This window comes from Dryobates pubescens, chromosome Z, assembly GCF_014839835.1.
Source record: "Dryobates pubescens isolate bDryPub1 chromosome Z, bDryPub1.pri, whole genome shotgun sequence".
Classification (NCBI taxonomy): Eukaryota; Metazoa; Chordata; class Aves; order Piciformes; family Picidae; genus Dryobates; species Dryobates pubescens.
The window spans coordinates 125,246,917-125,266,441 of NC_071657.1; the positions used below are offsets into that span (position 1 = coordinate 125,246,917).

The 19,525-nt window shown below is 40.6% G+C and overlaps 1 protein-coding gene across 3 annotated transcripts in view; it reads left to right on the forward strand.

Moving 5' to 3' along the window:
• Positions 1-1,360: 1,360 nt before the first annotated feature.
• PNPLA8 (patatin like phospholipase domain containing 8) overlaps positions 1,361-19,525 on the forward strand; it is a 40,970-nt gene continuing 22,805 nt past the window's right edge. Inside the window, exons 1-7 of one of the 3 annotated variants that reach the window (XM_054178928.1) lie at positions 1,361-1,517; positions 2,680-3,893; positions 4,587-4,736; positions 5,897-6,048; positions 7,692-7,786; positions 11,604-11,775; positions 16,799-16,856. In XM_054178928.1, the coding sequence (XP_054034903.1) occupies positions 2,772-3,893; positions 4,587-4,736; positions 5,897-6,048; positions 7,692-7,786; positions 11,604-11,775; positions 16,799-16,856 (1,749 nt within the window). In that variant the 5' untranslated portion in view covers positions 1,361-1,517; positions 2,680-2,771. Of the gene's footprint in view, positions 1,518-1,693; positions 1,992-2,610; positions 3,894-4,586; positions 4,737-5,896; positions 6,049-7,691; positions 7,787-11,603; positions 11,776-16,798; positions 16,857-19,525 lie in introns of those variants that run through there. The other 2 variants (XM_054178929.1, XM_009903643.2) reach the window with 2 other exon arrangements.

The window sequence follows — 19,525 nt, forward strand, 5'->3', positions numbered from 1 at the left end:
ATTGAAGCCTATGGGAAAGAATGACGTTGCAAAGCTGACGAAAGACTGTCTCTTGTGGAAAGGACTGCATGCTAAAGCCAGGAAACAGGGTGAGGACTCCTCCCCCCAAAAATGGAGTAGCAGAAAGTATGTGGGATGAACTGACTGCAATACCAATTCCCTATTCCCTGCCCTGCTCAGCAGGAGACAGAAAACTGGAAGTAAAGCCTGGGAAGGGAGGAATGTAGAAAAAGTGGATTAAAATTTGTTTTCATTACTCACTATCCTACTCTGTTATTAATTCGCAGCAAATTTTCTCTGCATTGAGGGGTTTTTTGGCCCATGATGGTACTTGGGATGTGATCTCCCTTTCCTTATTTCAGCTTTTATTTTCTCTGTATGTCCTATTGATGGAGGGGGAATGAGAAGCTTCCGTGTGCACCTGGCAACCAGCTGGCATCAACACACCACATTAACAGGAGGCAAATGAGAAACTACAAAATATTCAGTTAATTATTTATTGAAGAGCTTAAGAACGCCTTGGGTTGTGAAATGCAGAAAGTTCAATCTGCTCGATTTTTACAAAAATACAATGAAGAAATGGATTCTGCTTTTTCATTTTTGAGAAGGAACAGAATCTGATCACTGGAATTTGAAACTTCAAACAGTACAGTATCCTCCTAACCTTCAAGGCCAGGCATCCATCAGTCAGCAGGTGCAGGCAGTGCATTGTCTACTGCCATCTTCACAGTACATTTAGGAAACCTCGTGAAAATCCCATTTCACACAGGCCATAAAGGCAGGAATCTCACAGGCCGGCTACTACTCTTAATCCTGGTCGGGCAATACCAGTGTGTCCTTTCATCCTATCCCATCTATTGAAAACCCAGTATTTGTGACCCTTCTTCCAGTATGAAGCGGGAAACGCACGGGGATAGGGCAGCACCACCAGCACCAAGCAGTGGAGAGGAGCCAGGCCGGGTAGGGAACCTCCTCCTCCCGCTCCCAGCGCCTCCAAGGGAGTGGCATGAGGAGCCCCACCGTCACCCACCAGAAGCACAACAGCGCGCGGGCGCGCCCGCCCGCCGCACACCCCGCCGAGGCGAGTCACACCCGAACCGCCCCTCGGCCCACCCAGTGCGTGCCGCTCCGCACGTCGCCGCCTCGCCCGCGCTGGCCACACCCTAGCCGCCGCTGCCTGGGCCTTGACCTTGGCCCGCCAAGCTCCGCCCCACGAGCCGCGCGACCGCTGCGTCACACCGTCCGGTCCCCGCCGCTAGCCCCCGCCCCGCCGCGGCGGCCGGTGAGAGGGCGCGTGTCTCAGCTGTTTCCGGCGCGCAGGACGCGGCACAGGCGCAGTAGCGTCTCCCAGCTGGGTGTTTCGTGCAGCTGTTGTTATTGCTAGCGCTGCCCTTCTGCCGGCTCTGCTGGGGTGGTACCGCGCGGCCCGTGGCCCCGAGGGCGGCAGGCTCTGCCTGGCGCTCTGCGGCGGCCTGGGGAGCAGGGGGAGGTGGGAGTCGGGAGCCGTTGCCCAGCAGGTACCTGCCGCCACCGGGGTGGGCCGCGTCGCCCCGGTAAAGAGGGAGGACATATTGGAGGGGGGGGGTGGGGGTGGGGGGATGTGGAACATGGAGGGGGGTGCACGACGAGCGCGTGCCAGGCACGCGGGACTGGCGTGATTGACGCAGGGGTGCGTGTGGGCGTGTAACGTGGGACGGCCGGACAGGGCCAGGGGCATACGGGGACGGGAAAGGACAGGACGGGACAGGAAAGCACAAGGCGGTACAGTACAGGACTTGCTGCTTGTTTACGGGTCGCTCTCGAAGCCTTTTCTGCGAAATGGTGCAAGACAGGAACAGAACGCTCTCCCCCTCCTGGGGCAGGAGGCGTCCTTGCGTCTATATAGCACCCCCGCCCGCGGCCGTAGCCTGGAGCCGGCTGCACGGCGGCGGCAGTGACCCAGCAGTTGTGGGACAGGCACAGCGTAGGTTCAGGCAGCTGCTGAGGAAACAGTAAGTAACGATGCTGTTACCTGTGGCTGTATCGCCTCGGCTGTTACTTTGCCATCGGCCTCTGCCGTCTTTAGTTTACCTGTCGCGTCAGGCACTTGTGACAAGAGTGAGAGAAGTCTGGGCTTGCCATTTAGGCAAATAAGGGACTTGCTTCAGCGAACGATTTCAACACAGTTCTTACATACTGTGTAAATGTATGATCTGCCCCAGAAACTCTTTGTACAGCAAGGTTTCTATACTAACTTTAGTTTTTAAGATAGGACATTTTGTTGAACCTGTGGCTTGCTACTGGAGTTTTGCTCAAAGAATTGATATACTTCTTCCCTGGGAGGAATTCTGCAAAGGGGTGGTAATATAATGACAGTTTCATTTGAAATTTGGTCTTTGCACAAGATAAGTTACTCAAGAGAGAGCTATTTCTCTTTATTGGAAACACCAGCAAGCATTTTTCTGTGTCACAACAGCTGTTAACATAAATGGGCCCTTAAGCAATAATGTGATGGAATTAAAATGTTGGAATGGCCTGAGCAGTATCTCTGTGAGATTACTTGATTGGAATATTTATCAGACTTTACTGAACTAAGAAATAAGCTGAATCTATTAAGCAACCTGTAATTTTAGTTTAACATACTAGTTCGGGGCTTTCATTGTTTGCTGTTTTGGTTTGTTGTCTTATTTTCTTTTCCAGATAACACCGTGTTAGAAGACTTATTTATTGAGATAATGTTTTCTGGAACGAAGTAGACAGCAAGGTAGAAGAGGTGCAATTATTTATAAGTTATGACAGTTCATTTATCTTTAGACACATACTTGTTTTTTGTGATTAATCCAAAAAGTCTTTGGTGGAAGCAGAGAAACAAATGCTTCTATTTGTATAGACCTAAAGTCTGCTGGAGGATAAATCATGCCATTCACCCAAGAGTTTTTCATACAAGTGAGCCCCGGTGTAAATGGGCCAGAAGCAGAACATTTTGGTATAGCAAATACATTTACAGCCATGAATTTTTATACTACAGAGTTTCTAAACTTTTAACTTCCTCTTCCAAAGGACTTACAAAAGTGAGCAATCGCATGTCACGAATTAAGAGTACTATAGAATCTGTTTCAAAGGCAGTGTCTGGCACTCACAGTGAACTGGTTTCACGGATAGCTCGGTTAAAGTCACACTCAGGTACTCTGGGAAAGGCAAATAAAAGTAATGCAAATGCAAGTAGCATCAATGCAAATTCAGAAAATGATAAACAAGTCGCAGATGCCAGAACACAGGATTGCAACAGAGGCCTAGCTGCAAAGAAGTCCACTTGTGCAACTGAAACCTCAGAGTCTATGTTAGTAAGCTCAAGTAGCACTAATCAAGAGAGTCTACAAGATTCAGCATTTAGTGAAAACCACCTTTTTCATGTAAGCAACTTTTCTACACATTTTGGAGAGACTTATAACTTCATAGCTGATCATATCAACTGGTACTTCAATAATAATTCCGTTATGGATCAAGAGGAAAAAAAGGATGATTTATTACAGGACTCTAAAAGTGAAGGGAAGACTAAGCTTGATTCAGCAGAAAATACTCTAATGACTGAAGAGAAGACTGTGGATTCAGCAGCTGCTTTCACTCCTGAGGCAGAGACTCTGGGTGCTGAAAAGGCAAATACTGCTCTTCCAGTTTCCACTAAAAAAAGTATTGCAAACTTTCTTTCATATCCCAGTAACAGCGTCCAAGCTTTTGTAGATAGTTACATTGGTGGGTTGGTTCCCAAATTAAGATCTGATGCTAAAGTTGTTTCACAAGAAAAGAGTAAACAACCAGAGCAAGAAGTCCCTGAGAAGATTGAGGAGGACAAAGCAAAAGAGGCTAAGACTGCAGAAGAAAGAGAAAAGCATCTGTCTCTTCAGAGAGAAAAGGCAAGTCTTTGTTTAGTGTTTCTTTATATGTTACTTCTATGTGTATTTTATACAAGTATATATACACACTCTGTATACATGTATACATCTACGTGTAAAGTTGCATGTAGATAGATACATAAATATGTACTTATGTAGAAGTACATGTATACATAGTTGTGCATGTACATAAAAATTCATATATATTTACACACATACATGAAATGGATAAACTTGTGTATACCTACTTCAGTTATAGAAACTTAAATATATATGTACTTACGTGTGTATGCTTTTTATGTAAGTATATGTAAGCTCATTTATAGAGTGTACAGGTGTAGTATATACATATGTTTAGCTCATATATATTTAGAGAGAGAGAATATCTAGATAGATATAGATGATTTTGTTGTTGTTAAAGTAATCTTGCACTCCTTTGTGGTTCAAAGTCTATACCTTCAGAATTGTCCTGAAAATACCTGAGTACGTGCTGACGTGTGTATTTGGTGTATAGTTGCTGTGAGCTGCCTTTATTTTTCTAGTAAACAGAATCAAAGGTCACTTGTTTACATTGGAGCAGTGCTTATTACTTGCAGCCTGTAGCCGATTTCTCGTACAGCATGCTGTCTGTTACTTCTCAGAAGCCTTAAAATAAGTTTTGCACCTTTCTTAAAGCAGTTTTACGTTACTTGTGTAACTTTTATCTTTTTTTAGATTATTGCAAGAGTGAGTATTGATAACAGGACTCGAGCTTTAGTTCAAGCCCTACGAAGATCCTCTAATCGAAGAGTCTGTATCAGCCGGGTTGAAGAACTGACCTATCATCTTCTAGAATTTCCAGAGAGCAGAGGAGTTGCAATTAAGGTGCAAACAATCTTTATGCAAAGAGACACAAATATCTGCCAGACAATTGGCACAGAATAGCATAAAACTTTCTTCTGTGTTTTTGGGATGGTGGTATTTTCTATTTGTAAAATTGACAGTGTGACTATCTCTCTTCATAGCTGTTTTTTTCAGGTGGTTCAAGCAGATTCATATGTGAACTACCAGCAGTTTAGCTAAAGGCTCTTAAAATGCCAGTGTTTAATTTAGAAGCATACAGCATTGTCATGTGGGTAGATATAGCTGATTCTAGTGGTTAGATAAAGGTTGTACACTGTGTCCTCTGTTGCAACTCACCAGACGGGAATGTATGGTACAGTTGATCTGTATATGCACAACAGTTTTTATGCTTGTTTGCATGCTTCCTTTGAAGAGATGTCAAGAGTGGAGTATAACCGTCAATTAAGTTCACATAATCTAGTCCTACTCATTCTTTCCTGCAGTGAGAGGACAGGAGGTGGGTGCTAGACTATTCTAGCAGTACTAGCCAAATCACAGCATTTGTCAGTCTCATGCCTTTTTCCACAAGCTGTAATGGATTTATGGCATAGATTGTAGAACTGCTGGAAAAGAGATCTTTTGGGACTGGAGGGGGCTGGATTAATCATCCAGACAGGGTACAGGTCAGTTGTCCACTTAAATAGATGTGAATTACTGCACTATGAAAGTACATTCACTACTCCCATTTTTATTACAATATTCTATATCTTTGTGATAATAATTCTGCATTTAACAATTAATTGGTGTGAGAAGGATTTTAATGTTTGTTTTGTTTTAATATTGACATACTTGGAAGATTTCTATTTTACTTTAATTATGATAGTTACTTCAGCAATGAGGCATGTGTGACATATTTTTCTCCCTTGCTAGAAAGAGAGATGGATAAATACATATTTCAGTTCAGGGGGAAACTTCCTTGGAGATGTTCAAGGTGAGGCTGGATGGGGCCTTGAGTAACCTGAACTAGTTGAGAGGTGTCCCTGCCCAGGGCTGGGAGGTTGGATTAGATGATCTCTAAAGTGTCTTCCATCCCAGGCCATTCTATGAATATATTACTACTTTACCCAGCTAGTAAATTTAAACATGGATTCCTTTGATATAAACATAAAATTAGAATGAATTATCTTTGTATTTATCAATAGGAAAAATTAATCCCATGCCTACTGCGACTCAGACAGGCAAATGACGAAAGTCTTCAGGCTGCTGTTAGAGAGACTTTAGCTGTGATTGGATATACAGACCCTGTGAAAGGCTGGGGAATTCGAGTCCTTACTATTGATGGAGGAGGAACAAGGTAAAAGCTCCTTTTACATACTGGAAATGAAATTTAACTTTCTCTTTAATAAGTTGGTGCCCAGCGATGCAATTTAGATTTGTGTTATATTTGATTATCCAAGTGATGGGTATTATTTTTCCATCCATTTATGCTTAAATTTCCATGAATTCATAGTTCTATGACGCTGAAATTACCTATCCATTAAAGCTGGCTACAAACTTGGGTTGGTTTTCTCCTTTTGGAGATAAATGAATTGGATATTTGAGTTAGCATGCTCGAAAGTTTAACCTCAGAAATACAAAACCGGTGCAAAATGCTACAGGTACTTTGTGCTGTGACTATTCTGTTGTCTTGCACTTTTATGGAAGGTGACCTGCCTTAGCTGGAGTGATCTCATACAAAGATGTTAGTGGTGAAAGCTAGTCTGTCCATCCTGTTAATTTATATTTCTTCTACATCAACTAATGCTTTTTACTTCCTTTAATTTATGCACCACATGATGTTAGTTATGTGTGCTCTAGTTCTGTGTGAATTTATGTACCTATTACAGTTTGTAAAGAGTAGTAGCAGAAGCCTGTTGATGAAATAGGAATTCTGATGTTTGCTGAAAACTATTTTCAGGCGTATTTGAAGAAATCTTAGTGGCAAATATTTACTGGTTCACGAATCTGTGTTGGTAGAAAAGGGAAGTGTGAAGTCTTTGTAAAGCTGTGTTTTTGCAGTCTTTTTGTTTCCCCAAACACATCAAAATCAGTTGCCTTCAAAAAGGAGTAACTGTATGTCAAAACTTAACATTTGTGTTTCCAAATATTCATTCTATAAAAGTACACCATGCCTACATGGTATAAATAAAGTGTGTTATTTTTTCTGTTGGATTTCTAGAGGAGTGACATTGTAAGATTTCTTATCTTTAAGAGGCAGTATCTACATCTGTAACACTGAATGAAGTGAGCCCGAGTACTGACTGGTGACTGGCTGTTGTGCCACTTAATAGGTGGCTTTCAGCTGGTTATAGTTTTGGACTAGGTTGGCTACTGCTCTTCAGCACAAGCCAGGAGTGATTTAGGGGACAGTACAGAAGAGGTGCCATTCTCAGCAGAATGTGTTGGCAAGAAAGTACTTTAATATTCCTTTTGCCATACACAGTTCTCTAGCTGTAGCCCAGCAGACTTAGCAACTTGCATGCCAGATACTCAGCCTTGTGCTGCAGAAGCACGTGTCCGACGGTCTGGAATTAATCTCTTCCATTATTTCAGATACATTGAATTGAGGCAGAAAAAAATGCACAGACAAAACCACTGTCCCCTAAGGGCCAATATATTAGAACTGAGCCTCAGGCACTGTATGGTATAGATGGAGCTAAAATCTATCCTGAGTGTACATGCACAGAAGATTATCATCTCTTAGCCTTTGCTGCAAGACAGTATGGCTTGAGCTGTGGAGTGCTATTTTTGGTATGCCTGAGTATGTAATTTATATATAGCATTCATCGTTACATTTTAGTTGTGTTCTGCTACTCTTTCACTCCGTGAAATATTCATGGTTCTTAATGTTGTAGCTATTTTTAATTATTTCATTAATTGTCATTAAGGAAAGGTGGGCTTAATTAAAGCAACGTAAAATAAAGCTACCATTGCATGTGAAGGATTTTTGTTTTTCAGGGGTTTAGTTGCACTTCAGACTCTACGGAAACTAGAAGAACTAACTGGAAAGCCGGTTCATCAACTTTTTGACTACATTTGTGGTGTAAGCACAGGTAACTTTTAAGCCACAAGCTGAAATTTTTCCTGTTAATACAGTAAAAGAATTTCTGACAATAAATATAGATTTTTGCAGAACTTTTAGTTTCTGACTTTGTAAGCTGGGAAAGTACAGGTGTGACTTGTAAATAATAACTTTAGGTGGTTCATGATACACTTGTAACTGTAAACTGATTTGTCATTTAATCAATGAGACCTTCATTTTGTGCACAGATACAAATATCTTTACAGGCAACTAAGGTAATGCCCTCCAGGGATTGATACTGAGCCAGCAGTTTTTCCTGTCTTTAATGACATGCACAGCTGGACACAGTGGGTGTGTAGCAACATCTTGGATGATTTAAATTAGAGGAAGCGGTCAGTACAGTGATGCTTGACAGGACCTGCTTAAGGTTCAGTAAAGCCAAATACAAAGCCATCCATTTGAGGTGGGCTGACGGGTTAGAAACCAGCTTTGCAGAAGACAACCTGATCGTGTGGGAGCAAGTTGAACGTGAATCATCAGTGTGCCCTTGCAGCAAAGAAGGCTGACCACATACTGGCTTGTATGTGCAAGATCATACCAAAGAGATGAAGAGTCTCTGGCCACTGTATGTCTCAGTTTTGGTTCCCCAGTAGCCCCTCAGTCTGTTGGCTGTGTTCTTATATGTACCGAGTGAGCTGGCAGACAGTCAATGGACTGGAGGTCATGATACATAGGGAGAGAGCACAAATCTGGGCTTACTCAACTTAAGGATAAGAAGGCAAATGGGAAGCCTTATTACTGCTTCAGCTAATAGGAAAATACATAGGAGATGGAGCTAGACTCTTCCCAGAGGTGTACAGTGATAGGGGAAAAGCCAACAGACAATCTGGAAGTTAAAACTAGCTGCAAGGAATCATGTTTTCCTTGCAAGGATGGTTAGACACTGGAAGGAGTTGTCTGTATGGGTTCTGGAATCCCCAGCCCTTGAGATGCTCAAAATTCAGCTGAACAAGTCCTGAGTAACCTGTTATAATTGAACCTGATTGAAAATGAGGTTGGACTAGACAACCTCGCTAAGTCGATCTCAGCCTTTATCACTCTTGTGATGTATTGATTTGCTCCTCCCTAGGAAGTAGAAAGCTCCAAGGCATAGTCATGTCTTTCAGAAATACCAGACCTGTAGCAGCATAGTGCTGATTTCAAAGATAAGAGATATGGTGTAGTTCAGTTGCTAATATAAATCCACATTCTTGAATTTTCTTGCACTATACATATTTTCCATATGGTTTAATTCATAAATAAAATTAAATGCAGATCACCGTGACTAGAAAATGTTTGCATTTCCAGGCATTTGCTTAATAGGCTCAAAATAGATTCAAATGTGCTGGCCTCCTCCCAAGAATTTAAAGAATACACTTCTTTCCTAGGTTTCTATATTGAGCTAATAATTAGTGACATTGAGATGGATTGTCTGAGGGATTCAGTCATTGGCATACTGTGATTAAAGGTTCTCAAAGCATATTGGTTTCCAGTGCATTTTCCTACAAAGCCCTCTGAATTGTAGTTGTTTCGAATGTATGTGAAGTTTGCATAAGAACTTCCCATCTTCACATAGGGATGTTCTCCCAAAATATTCCTCCTAAGTTGCTGAGAACTGCCTAGGGCTAGTGCCTCCATGTATTCTTCCAGCCTTCAGTGATTTGCAGTTGAGGGAGAGACCTCCTTAAATAAAGCTGGCATTCTCTGTGTTGATTTTTACCCCTCCCCCCATCATGTCTTTCCAGTTTCGTAGTGCATTTTGAAAACCTTTCCAGTGGTAGAAGTATTCTTCTCAGAACACATGAATCAAGTTGAGTCATGGTATTACATGTAAAGCTGCAAGCATCCATAGGAGATTATCTTGTTCCCCAAGGGAGGGATCAGCTGTGTGTGTTTCACTATTGACAATTTTCTAACACTTTTAAAGCTCTTCTGAAAATCTGTGCTAGTTCTCTGCTGTGGGAAAACCAATCTAAATTTCTAATGTGGATCTTATTGCAGGTCAGGTTTTTTTCATCTTGTCTTGACTGCCCAGGAACATGGATAACAGATTCGTTCTTTTATCTTTGCAGCAGCCTTCTGTGCATTTAGAGGCTTTTGTCATAGCCTGCTTACTCAGACTTTCCTTACAGACTGATTTTGTTGACCTGCCGTTTTGGGGGGAAATTTTTGTGCATTTTTTTCAATTAGTCCACATCTCTTTTGAGTAATACTATTCAGGTCCAGATATAGCACATCAGCAGAAGTCTTACTAATGCTGAATAAAGAAGGAATACTTTTCTGTCAGAATATATTCTTCCCTGTCTTGTGTCCTATTAGTCAACTATATCCCTGTGTTCTTCTAGATACACTCCCCAGCCTCCCAGTTCTTAAGTATTTTTTCCCCCTGAAGTGTTGGCCATCAAGGCTGAGGTGGTGGCTGGAGTCTGTGATACAGAGCAGGATGCATCTATAAGCATCAGGAACTTCTTTCACTGAACTTTAGCTTTGATTTTGACCTTGCTCTCCTTTGAATGTATGGTTATCATCCAGCAGGTTTCAGCAAAGCTCTTTAATGTGTACTGTGTCTTTGGTAACTATTTTTTGCCACTTGTGTGCTGATAAAAACTGCATTTGGTGCTGTTTCTCAGGACGTGAAATGGCAGTGTGTTTGTTATGAATTTCAGCTCTTTGAAACTGTTCACTAAAACAGCAAATGCGTGATGATGTAAAACAGAGAGTTAAGAGGAAAAGAAGGTATCAGAGGAAGCATGACTCGGAAAGATTGTTTCTCTGCTGCTAATGTTTAGTCTGTGTGAATAGAAGCGTGTGGTGATTTGACAGTAAGTTTCTCTTGATGAAACCTTGTGTCAAGTAGGCCCAGGTTATGTTAGGAACTGTTTAAAAACCAAAAAAGAGCGCATGTATTCACTGACAGCTGCCATGGTGGTGAGGTTTGAGAAAGCAAAAGAAGCTTCAAAGCTCTGTTTCCTTTAAAGCCATCTTTAACTTTATGTACATCTTTCAGAATATGTGTTTTATTCTTGCTCTGTTTCAAGAATTTACTCCTTTTAAGTTAATTTTATTAAGACCTATTGCATTAATCTCCAGTTTGGAAAAACCTCGTGTCCTAATTATTTCTAATGCTTAATTGCCTATCCTCACAGTATTGCACAATTGCATTTAAAGGCTGTGTATGTCCCTTTTAGTTTAATATATCCACAAATTGCAGGGGTGCATGAATTGTATTTTTCTAGAATCTTTTTCATGATGTTCTGCACCCAGGATTTTTGGATCTGGTGATTTTTGTTCCTTCAAAGGTACATCATCATTTTTTCAAACACACGCTAGGTGGCAGTGTGTATAAATGACCGATTGCAAATGGTTGCAACCAAACGTGTTTCTGACTAGTCAAAACTCTCTTCCATACACAGTTTTCCTATAGTTTTTTCTTTCCTGACTCAGCATTTGCCAGATAACACGTAATCCTCCCAACTGTATTTTTAATACCACAGCTTGCTCATTTCTGTTTCCACGTAGAGCAGTGGGTTTGCTCTGTGCCATGTATTTGCTTTGCAGGGATGAAATCTGCAAAATGAATTAATGCCATTTTTCAACTTCTCATAGTTTTTGAAAGTAGACTCTTCCTTTCATATATATGTCCTTTAAAATACAGTCTGTGCTCTCTGAACAGGAATATAGTGACATAAATCTCAGCTGATCTTTTAAAGATAGGTATTCTGCTAACCTATGAACGAAACTGAACGGTAATCCATCTTTATGGTCTTGCTGCAGGCTATATTTTACATTTTTAAATATTTCTCTTTCAGGAGCTATATTAGCTTTTATGTTGGGGCTGTTCCATATTCCTCTGGATGACTGTGAAGAACTGTATCGCAAGTTAGGATCGGATGTTTTTAAGCAGAATGTCATTGTTGGAACAGTCAAAATGGGTTGGAGCCATGCCTTTTATGACAGTGACATATGGGAAAAAATGCTCAAGTAAGTAAAAAATGATCAGGTGGAAAAATAATTAGTGTCACGTCTGAGAGCCTTTGCTTTTGGTACTGTTTCACTGGTGAGCAAATGCTTAGAAAGCTGGAAAGGATTTGCATACACTTTCAGTCTTTTGAAATATCTGTTTCCATATTTACCAAAACATTGAAAGCCTTTAATGTAATGATTTCTGCTTCTGGGGAATAGAGTAAGCTTTAGTGCACTGATTTCTGATTATATTCCTGTGTGCTTGCCAGCTCTGCCTGATCTGACTCATTATAGATCTGCTACAAATTTTACTAGCCACCTGCTGTGTCTTTTTCCTTATAGGAGACATGCTGAGAAATGAAATAATGTGCTGCAGTAGGGATTTTTAATCTTAGCTGTTATATTGTGGGGTTTTGCCCATTGTCCCTTTCTTTGAAAGGGGAAATGAGCTGTAGAGATTGCAATAAAAAATACCCACTGTCAGAGCTGCCAATGAAATGGTATTTATTCATAGATAGGTATGCAAATGCATTAATGGATATTCAGGCTAAGTTACTGGAAGAAAAAATGTTACAAGTTTTATTACTTAGTGCTCTTCATATGTTTGTATTCATATTTCTATTGTTTATCATTTTTAGCAAACTAATATCATAGCCTCCCAAATAGCAGCTGGCAATGCTACTGAAAGAACTGAAACAACCTTCTCTGAGGGCAAATGTAAAATGGTAAAAAGGTTATTTGGATAAGTAATGACAATTTGAGAATATGATTAATGTGTTCTATGGGGTTGAAAGAGATTTTTCCAGGAAATTATAGTGGAAATACTTGTACTTCCTGAGTTCTAAGCATCTCACTTCTTTGCTGAAACAGAGAGGCTTTCAAGTACTTCTCTCTATTTTTGCCTGTTTGGGGGAATAAATGTGCTTAGCAAGTGGATATCATGAGTTGCTCTTCTCAGCTATTTAGAGTTCATGGGGTTTTTGTTTTAGAAAGGAGCGTTGTTATTTTTCTGCCTTTCCCCTTTTCCTCTCCTGTCTAACTAAAAAAAGTCCTGTGAAGATCAGATTTACCTCATGTGAAAGTATTTTACATGTCTTTAATTTAAATGCGATTATCCTTTGCAGCTAAATGTAACACAAGGGAGGTAAAGTGCTCTATTTCTGTGCAGTGGACAGAAGTCAGGCCACTGTTATTCTATCCATAGACTAAATGAAAAATTAAATTTAGCAATTAACAAGTGCTTTTTGTTGACCTAATTCTGCAGTGTTGAAGGAAGATGCTATGCCTGCACAACATTTCATTGAAACGGTAGGGATTCCTTCAGGCTTCTGTGTGATGTGGAAGTCTAGAACTAAAGGAATTGACAGGTTGTGTAGCATCTCTTTATGGCAGTAAGAAGGTCTGGTCTGATGTTCAGTCATTGCCTGGGAAAAGAGGTTTATGTTTTGTTTTGGATTTAAAAGTCTTACTTGTGTTGGATGGGTTTTTGTTGTTTAAATGGCAGTAGGCTTGTCAGCCTTGCTTGAAATATGCAATACACATTTAGCCCTACCATTATATTGATTGTATTCTTTTCTGTCAGAACGTATTCTTGCTCCAAATAATTAAGCTAATGTTGCATTAGGCTAATGTTGCATGCAGTCATGAGGCTTATCATGAATTCCATTTCAGCAAATGGCAACTAATTTTGGTCAACTGGCACATTATTCTGAGTGCCGTCTTACATATATGTGTATTTTACTTCTTCCTATATATTCCTTAAACTGCAGTTTGAAGACTGCTTTTAATGAGTTACTTTCTTATACTTACCATGCATTGCTCTAACACTGTATTGAATTGCAGGTCTGACTTACAGTTCAAAATTTCTTGTTTCAACTTTTGCTTACGTGTACAGTTTTCTTCTTTCATACTGTCTTGAGAAACTTGGTGAACATCACAAGATTACAAATTCCCACTATGGGATTTTAGTTATCTTGAAGCAATCAGGCACTATATGGAGGATAGGGTAAAAGCTAGGAAAATGGGTTAATGTGTGTGTTTGGGGTTCCAAGTAATAACACTTCAAACCAGTGTTTGTTATGCAAATAGAAGTGTAAACAAACTGCTCTGCAGTATCTAGATGGGCAGCAAATTCTGTACCAGCTAGTCACTCCAGACACACTTGAACTTTTCAGTGTTGTCGGTGCGATGTTCTGTATCCTTATGGCACACGCAATAGAAGAGTCTCCTGTAGGTTTGGTAAAGGTGTCATAGTTTGCTGGTACTTTTATGGCTGTTAGAAGTGTTTGAAAGTTACAATTTTGCCTTTTCAATTGAATGCTCTTTCTCCAGACTGTTTGATTTGACCCTGGCTGTAGCCCAGTAGATTGTTTCTTTAAGCATATGGTTAGCAATCTGTTCATCATGGCATATTTCAGTAAGTGTTGCAATATTAGTAACTCGAAGCAATGAACTAGCAGTGTTTGTAAAGGAGACTTGCTTAAGTAGGTCATGTCTAGAGGACATAGGATGCAGACAGACACAAACAAAGCAGATAAATAGAAACCTAGGATGCGAAATGAAATTATACATAAAGTAATAACCCATGAGTGGCATAATGTAAAATGCTTACAGGATTTAAAGTAACTTTAATATCAGAAGTGATTTGAGTGTTGTCATGGATGATTTAATGAAACATCAGTATACTTGTGGTCAGATGAGACGATTCTGTGTGTGATGGTTGGAACTGAAAATAGGGAAATTCTGTTACAGTTTCATTCAAGGTACTGTTTGAAGTCTCGGTTACCTCGCTTTAAAGAATGCTGCTGATGCAGGATTAGTGAAAAATAGCCAGTGACTGAAAGGGAACTCACACAAGTGTACAAATTAGAGCAGTCATTTGAAATTGTGTGTGATACTGTGAAATGACTGAAAGAGTTGGGGCTGTTCAGTCTGGAGAAGAGAAGGCTCCGAAGTGACCTTATTGTGGCCTTCCAGCATCTGAAGGGGGCCTACAAGAAGGCTGGGGAGGGACTTCTCAGGATATCAGGTAGTGATAGGACTAGGGGGAATTGAATGAAGCTGGAGGTGGGGAGATTTAGGCTGGAGGTGAGGAGAAAGTTCTTCACCATGAGAGTGGTGAAGCCCTGGAATGGGTTGTCCAGGGAGGTGGTTGAGGCCCCATCCCTGGAGGTGGTTGAGACCAGGCTGGATGAGGCTCTGGCCAGCCTGATCTAGTGTGAGGTGTCCCTGCCCATGGCAGGGGGGTTGGAACTAGATGATCCTTGTGGTCCCTTCCAACCCTGACTGATACTAGGATACTATGAAATAGCAAGGTATGTTGAGAGCTACCGTTTGCACCTTTTCTTCGAGAACAACAGAGTGTTCAATAAAATTAAAACTGGAGACTTTCTCTTTCAACATAGCATGAGGAAAAAAATGAAATTAATTGTGTTGTGACTTTGGTAAGGAACATAAGAAGGCTGTGAGGCTTCACAAAGACATTTCTATAATACATTATTACATTATTAATGCTAGCACAACGCTAAAATAAATTTGGGGTTGGTATGGAACTTTATCTTTAGACTTTATTGTCTAAGTTGCATTGTGTTTTAAGGGGTTTCTTGTATCTACTCTGATGCATCAGTTCCGGCTTTTGTAAGAAACAACATAGAAAAAAATTTATCCAGTTCCTATAATTAAACAGTGGCTATTTGTGCATTTTTTAAAAGTTTTGCCTTCAGAGTTTGGGGAAAAAAATGTCTAATACAGATATGAAGAAGTAGATACAAGTGATGTCTTTTACATATCATTTCTGTCAGTCCCATCTTTTATTTCTGCATATTCCTACTTCATAGTTCTGTGTGCCTTCATCTCCTTCTGTAACCAATTAGTGAGTGCAGATGGCACTCTTCCCCTTCTGGTTGATAACTGAGACTATAATTAATGCATTTTGGGGAAAAAATAAAGCAGCACTATTGATGTAAGAACTGTCAGCAGCAGTCTTCAATCATAGGACTAGAAGCTATCTCCCTTCCTTCCTCCCTCTCAAGGACGTGTACACAGCGATCCTTCAAGCATGGATAACCAACAGTTGAACAGTAAATTGTCCTACTTTCATAGTTTACTGTCTGTCTTGAGGACTGCTGCTATTACAGCATTTAAAGGTTCCTTTAGCTTCTGATCTTATTAGATTGCTAAAGATGTTGTTTTTAACAGTGGAAGTGTTGCTCCTTACTGTCACAGATGATCTCTTAATGACACATGCAATCACCTTAAAAAGTGGCAATGCTGAAAACTGTCTGCAGAATAAGGTGGATGCACTACCTTTGTGTAGGCTGTGACCAAGTGAAGGAATAAAACTTGCTGGTTTAAATGAAAGCTCACTCTGTAGAATGGAGCACCCACTCTGTAGAGCTTTATATCTTTATTACAAGCAAATCAACACAGAAAGATAATGATGAGCCAATAATTTTGTGCCAGCATCTGAGATTTCTACTGATAATTGGCTCCATTTGCAGGATTTCACTGTCAAATCTATAACCATGTATGCATAAGAAAAAATTCCACCTCAAAAAGGAATGTTAAGTGCATACTGAATTATTGTTATGGAAGATTTAATTTGTGAGTTTTAACTTCTAAATAATGTAGAATGGCATCTTTCTTCCTTAGCTTTTGTTTTTACAACAGTTCACTATATTAGTTTTTATTGCTGTAAAGCTGCTTAATAAAGACGATGATTTTTTGATTCTTAAATGTAGCAAAGAACTTAATTACTTCTTGGAAAGTCATTGGGTAATCCTGATAATTTTGGGATAAGTATGTGGTGAAGTGAGTTACTGAATTAAGATCTCAATCACTCTTCAGACTTATTTCTGACAGTGAAAAGGGTTTGAAATACTGGTCCATAGAAGTCAGCCTTAGAAAGCAGATTATTAAAGTGAAATCCAAGTGTTGCTTCTGTTAAATGCAATGTTCTCAGAAGTAAGGATGATGGAAATGTTTCTTTTCTGTTCATGTTGAACTAATGGAGCACTTTTCATTTTTTTTCACTTATTTTTAGAGAAAAAATGGGGTCAAATCTTATGATTGAAACTGCTAGAAATTCCACATGTCCAAAGGTAAGTATAGGTTTCTAAGGTAAATACTAATTGTGTGTTTCACAAGTACATTCAAGAATTCTCAGTAAGAGTACTCTCCATAGAAAAATACTGGATAAATGGCATGAGTATTGATAGGCTCTCCAAGCTTCCATGTGAAGTAAGCTGTGTTTTTAAAGGATAAAAATTAGATTCTTAAACTTCTGGAGCAGTTTCTCACATTTTCATTTAATACTTCAAGTTAGAATATATTTCAGAGATGTTAAGAGGCTTATCACGGTATAACTAAGGTTGGAAGAGACCCCAAGGATCATCGAGTCCAACCTGTCACCACAGACCTCACAACTAGACCATGGCACCAAGTGCCGCGTCCAGTCTCCTCTTGAACACTTCCAGGGACGGTGACTCCACCATCTCCCTGGGCAGCACATTCCAATGACGAATGACTCGCTCAGTGAAGAACTTTTTCCTCACTTCGAGTCTAAACCTCCCCTGGCACAGCTTGAGACTGTGTCCCCATGTTCTGGTGCTGGTTGCCTGGGAGAAGAGACCAACCCCTTCCTGGCTACAACCACCTTTCAGGTGGTTGTAGAGGGCAATGAGGACACCCCTGAGCCTTCTCCAGGCTAAATAATCCCAGCTCCCTCAGCCTCTCCTCATAGGGCTTGTGCTCAAGGCCTCTCACCAGCCTTGTTGCCCTTCTCTGGACATGTTCAAGTGTCTTGATGTCCTTCTTAAACTGAGGGGCCCAGAACTGGACACAGTACTCAAGGTGCGGCCTAACCAATGCAGAGTACAGGGGCACAATGACTTCCCTGCTCCTGCTGGCCACACTATTCCTAATGCAGGCCAGGATGCCACTGGCCTTCTTGGCCACCTGGGCACACTGCTGGCTCATGTTTAGGTGGCTGTCAATCAGTACCCCCAGGTCCCTCTCTGTCTGGGAGTACTCCAGCCTGTAGCTCTGCATGGGGTTGCCGTGGCCAAAGTGCAGCACCCGGCACTTGGACTTGTTAAATGCCAAATACCCAGAGAAGCACTGGGTTGGCTACTTGAAGTTGTGCAAAGTCTCTTTTTTCGTATGAGAATTCTAGTACCTGGAGATCCCATCGTGTCGCTGTAGTCTGTGTTATTGTCATGAGGGAACAGGGCTTCTCCTGACTTTCATCTAGATTACTAGGTTTTCTCCAGTCACATACACAGGCCCTGAGATCTCTGCTTTTCCTGTATTATATGAAGGACATCAATTAATTGGAGGGGAGTTATATACAGCAGCAGGACAAGAGTGAAAGACGAGAAAGCACAAGTATTTTATTTTTGGTGAATGATAGGGTGTGAAGAAAGAAGAGAAATATAATAGCACATATTTGAGAACAATCTGTAATTAACAGGTGTTTTGGTGTCATAGTACTATATTCAATGCTTTACTGTTAAATGGAAGATATTCACATTTTTCTAAAGATAGAAACATGTTTGACTGACTGCATTCCTAGTCCATGTCTAAAACAAGGACATGAAAAGGCTGGAATGGTATGTTGCTTTCTGAGAGAGAAGCTATCCTACATTGACTTGAAAGTTATCTTTGAACCAGGATCTTTGGCTTCCTTCCATGTTCTTCCGTGGTAAAACGTGAATATAAATAGAGTTGAAACTAGCTATTCCCAGCAGTAGCTTTGTAGTTCTGGCAGTGATGGCACTCTTCACGGCGCACAGCAAAATGGAAATAAAACGTGTGGTTGTTTGCTCTGCTGATGTTAAATTCATGACGCAGTGGATTTTTCCAGAAGATGCTCAGCACTTTACAACTTTGACTGCATCATGAAGTGAAAGTGCATATGGGCATTGCCAAAAATATCAAGCATTAGCGTGATGAGCCTTCTGTGAAAATTTCCAAAGCTTTTTTACTTACTCCTTCCAGTAGTGCTTAGTACTAAACCAACCTTTTGGAAAGAAAACAGTGAGGAAGATAAGAATCATGAATGCATTTTCCATCTGCATTGTTGTGTAGAAATTATACTCTTGTTCTCTATAAGGATGGGCTTACTGTGAATGTAACCATTTAACTTAGCTGAAGAATGGAAATTAATACAGTGATATCACAGCATCAGCTGCCGGTGCTGTTGAGTAACGTTTCACAGAAACATCCTCCTCTGCTTAGCTGCTGAAGAGTATTGTTCTGGCAGTGCCAGGCAGGCTGGGTGCACTATTGCACATTCTAACGATCATCCTTAACCATAGATGTTCTCACCTCGTGGTTGCATGTGTAAGATGTAGATTTTGCTGTCATATGTTTTCATTTATATCAATACTACTTTTCATATAGATCTACATATGTGATTTTTAACTAGTGACACTTCAGTGTCCTTACAAAAAACCTTCAAGGTTTTATTGTTTGGTGGCTGTGGGTTTTTTCCTGCCTTTTTTTCCTAAGAAATCATTTGACTTTCCTAACATGTTAGAAAAAAGTTCTATACAGAAAGAGTGATTGCACATTGGAATGGGCTGCCTGGGGAGGTGGTGGAGTCACCATCACTGGAGGTTTTTAGGAGAAGACTTGACAGGGTGCTTGGTGCCATGGGTTAGTTGTTTGGGCGGTGTTGGATTGGTTGATGGGTTGGATGCGATGATCTTGAAGGTCTCTTCCAACCTGGTTTATTCTATGTATATGTATTCTATGTATATGTATTCTA